The sequence below is a fragment of the Acyrthosiphon pisum genome, chromosome A1, assembly GCF_005508785.2.
Source record: "Acyrthosiphon pisum isolate AL4f chromosome A1, pea_aphid_22Mar2018_4r6ur, whole genome shotgun sequence".
NCBI classification, from domain to species: Eukaryota; Metazoa; Arthropoda; class Insecta; order Hemiptera; family Aphididae; genus Acyrthosiphon; species Acyrthosiphon pisum.
The window spans coordinates 157,623,303-157,626,853 of record NC_042494.1 but is presented as its reverse complement, the minus strand read 5'-3'; the positions used below and the strand labels follow the sequence as shown (position 1 = coordinate 157,626,853).

The following is a 3,551-nucleotide window of genomic DNA, read 5'->3' as shown; positions in this document are numbered from 1 at the left end:
CGCTCATCTAAACTTTGAATATTTATAACTCAGAAACTACTCGCCCTAAATTCGATTTTCATGTATCAAAATACTAAGAAAATTATTCTGCTTTGGAATATAAAATTAAAACCCCATGTTATCATTCAAAAAAGTATATAACTTAAAAAATTAAAAGGATAAAAAATATTTAAAAATATAATTTTTTAAGAAAAACGTTGTTTTATAAGTGACTTGAAACTATGTAAAAAAAATGAGTGTTCAATGATAAAAAAATCACCCTGTATACCTACATTCTATTTTACCAATAACATCTATAGACTATAATGTGAGAGAGTGATTTCTACAGTCTTTCTTAAATTATCTCTGGATTAGTTTCAACTTTTTCATGCTACATCAGTATTAAAATGTATCCAGAAGCATTAATTTGTTTGAATATCCAGTTCGCAAGTAACTTTGAATGAGTATTTTTCACAGCGGTGTTAATTTATTCAGCCCTAAGTTAAACATTCATCAACATTTCAATTTGTAAGTTACCTGTAGATTCTAATCTGAATTACCACTATTTTGTTTTCAAAATATAAATTTATTCAAATTTTACATGTTTAAAGTAATTAACTTAAACTTACATTTACATCATAGTGAGATTAGTTGTAATTTTAAACATGTTTAAAAGATTAACATTTATCTCCATTTCTTATTTTATAATTATAGAATTATTCTAAATAAGTTACTCAGTTTATTTTGTATGTTTTACATGTAATTCCTTATTTGTGTGTATCTGAGGTATCTAAAATCTTAACTAACGGGAATTATAAATGAGTAGAAAAGAAATAAGGTTAAATAAGGTTATTCATGTTGGTTATATAAAAACAAGAGTGAAGAGCTTATCTTTTTTAGATTCTATTCACATAGTCATATATTTTAATTTTTAATTAATACAAAGCATGTTTAAAAGCTAATTCATTACCTATAGTATTAAGTTATTACTAATAACTATAAATTACAACAAATTAAAGCTCAACTGTACCTATATTATAAATTAAAAAAATAAATAATTTATTCAAAATATATTTATATATATTTTTTATAGGTGTATACAATCAAACTGTAAAATTAGTCAAGAAGATTCCATTTTAGATGTTGGATGTGGAAATGCTTTACTTTTAATTCAATTAGTAATTATATTTTTATTTAGTTTTAAACATGTATAATAATTTGTGTTGTTAAAAAAAAGAACAAATTGTAATCAGGCTAAATTAGGATTTTCCAATCTGTACGGCATAGATTATTCAGCTCCTGCAGTAAAATTGGCGAATTCAATAGTTAAAGATCAAAATATAGAAAATATAACACTAAAAGAGTTTGACTTTTTAACTGATGACGTGAAAACATTACCAACATTTTCATTAGTCATGGATAAAGGTACTTACGATGTTGTTAGTATGGACGATGAAAGTAAAGAAAAAAGAAACCGATACAAAGAAAACATAGTCGACTTGTTACAGCCAAACGGAATGTTTTTAATTGTTAGTTGTAATTGGACACAAGTAGAATTGAATGCACAATTTGGTGATGGTAAGAAATTACTCAGTAATAATTTTATTTATTAATAAAGAAAAAATTTGTTTTTTCCTTTAGTTTTTCAAGTTGTTCACACTATACCGACTCCATCATACCAGTTTGGAGGAGCTGTTGGTAATACACTGTCAGCCACTCTTTACCAAAAATTATAAAAGAAGAAAATATGTTATGTTTTATTCAATACTGTTAATTTACTATGTGGTATTCTTTGCAATAAAATCCAAGCTATTAATTGTGGTTATTTTGCAAGACAGCAGCAACTAAAATCGCTAAACATATGGATACCATTGCTCGTACACCACCTGCAACATAATTTAATAAATTTTATTGTATTGACATAACTCATATGAAACTAACTCTGTGTTATTTGTTTCCAAACATCCCACTCACCACTGCAAGTCCCATCGTCGTCGGCATACTCCTCTCTACACTGACACACCTTGATGTCCGAGTGCGTTTCACTAACATTGTGTGTACAATGGGCCAACTGGATGCATTGGATGTCCTTTTCGCAAATCATTCCCAGCTCTGAAAACCATCCTCAATTAGAATTATATAGCTGGTATACTTAAACACAATATTTCAAAATAAACCAACTCTCGGGATTACCTTGTGGGGATGTTATGCAATCGTCATTGATTGGATGCGTTTGATCTGCACACAGACACCGACGTTGACCGTCTACCGGATCCTTGCCGCATGACGTCTTTGGCCATGCCTTGCAGTTGTTGTCGACGCGACACTCAGACCGTCGAATGGCGTCTAAGACCAAGCAAAAATTATGTACTTACAAATACTGAATTTCTATGATACATTTTCAAAACATTTCTAAGATGAACGGTAGAGATGTTATAGGCTTATATAAAGGAACCAGGAGCACAGAGCACAATTTAAATGCAAATAAATTATTTTTCAGAGTAGGTACGGAGGACCTCTAAATACCGGACACTCTCGGTCGCTGATATTTTGACTGCTATTCAGAGGGCTTGTAGTTGGTTCCCAAGAAAACATCTACTATTGGGAGGTGTCTGTTAAGGGAGGTTTTACTGTATTCTAAAACGTAATTGCTTTTAAAAAACAAAATAATTTCAAAAATACTAAAATCTTAGAATCTAAAAATAAAATATTTGTTTTGCATATTTTGACTTTTATTTTTAGTGAATAGCTTGAAAATCTTCTCATGTTTTATAAGTTAAAAGTAGAGATTAATAAGTACAGGGCTGCCGCTAGGGCAGGACGAGCCGGGCTCTCGCCCCCGGCCACGCGCCATCACCAGTTGGACAGGCCCCGCTTTTATAAATACAATAAAAAAAAGGTGGGTAAGTGGATGTCGCTCTGCTGTACAGTAGGTTACAAGTGGGTCACTGTATAATGGATAGTATTAAATTTGAATTCAATGATATAATATCACTGTATAAGAAAAACGATTCTGAGCGGAAACGGTTTGTCAGTCTAGATATTAGACATACATATTATAGGTATACGTATACTTATCTATACTATTATTAATAATTTTCAAATTAATCATATCACAATATCCATTAGGTAACGCGTTATACATCAACAACAAACCGTGGTACTATCATAGATATATAATAGTATACTTTAGAAGTTTCAAGTACCCACAAATAATATTATACAATCACAACAAAATAACTAAAATAGTTATTCCAGGTTTTTTAATATGTAATTTCGTCCAAATTTGAACTTCAACTTCTATTGTAACAATGTATCAGGAGCCTTGTATTAATTTTTTACACTTTTTGGACCAACAGATAAAACTTTATTGATATTTATAGAAAAAAAAACTAAAAAAATTGAAAACTTACAATGTCTGTAAACAGCTCAAAAAGAGTCAAATTATTTTCAAAATTTTATCGTATATAGAAAATGCTAATATAAACATTCAGTGAAATTTTCAAGTTTCTACAATCACTCGTTTTTTAATTACAACAAAATAAGAAAATCGTTACGTAAGAAATCGAGTG

General features: G+C 29.6%; 2 protein-coding genes across 2 annotated transcripts in view; one reads left to right on the top strand and one right to left on the bottom strand.

The window, feature by feature from the left end:
• Positions 1 to 1,919, top strand: part of Mettl10 (methyltransferase like 10) — a 4,355-nt gene extending 2,436 nt beyond the window's left edge. Inside the window, exons 3-5 of the mRNA NM_001163231.1 lie at positions 1,073 to 1,157; positions 1,233 to 1,557; positions 1,621 to 1,919. Of these exons, the coding sequence (NP_001156703.1) occupies positions 1,073 to 1,157; positions 1,233 to 1,557; positions 1,621 to 1,715 (505 nt within the window). The 3' untranslated portion in view covers positions 1,716 to 1,919. The remainder of the gene's footprint in view (positions 1 to 1,072; positions 1,158 to 1,232; positions 1,558 to 1,620) is intronic.
• Positions 1,063 to 3,551, bottom strand: part of LOC100574566 — a 6,168-nt gene continuing 3,679 nt past the window's right edge. The window contains exons 2-4 of the mRNA XM_003246080.4: positions 2,173 to 2,325; positions 1,954 to 2,091; positions 1,063 to 1,865 (exon numbers count right to left, since the gene is read on the bottom strand). Coding sequence (XP_003246128.2) covers positions 1,792 to 1,865; positions 1,954 to 2,091; positions 2,173 to 2,325 — 365 coding nt within the window. The 3' untranslated portion in view covers positions 1,063 to 1,791. The remainder of the gene's footprint in view (positions 1,866 to 1,953; positions 2,092 to 2,172; positions 2,326 to 3,551) is intronic.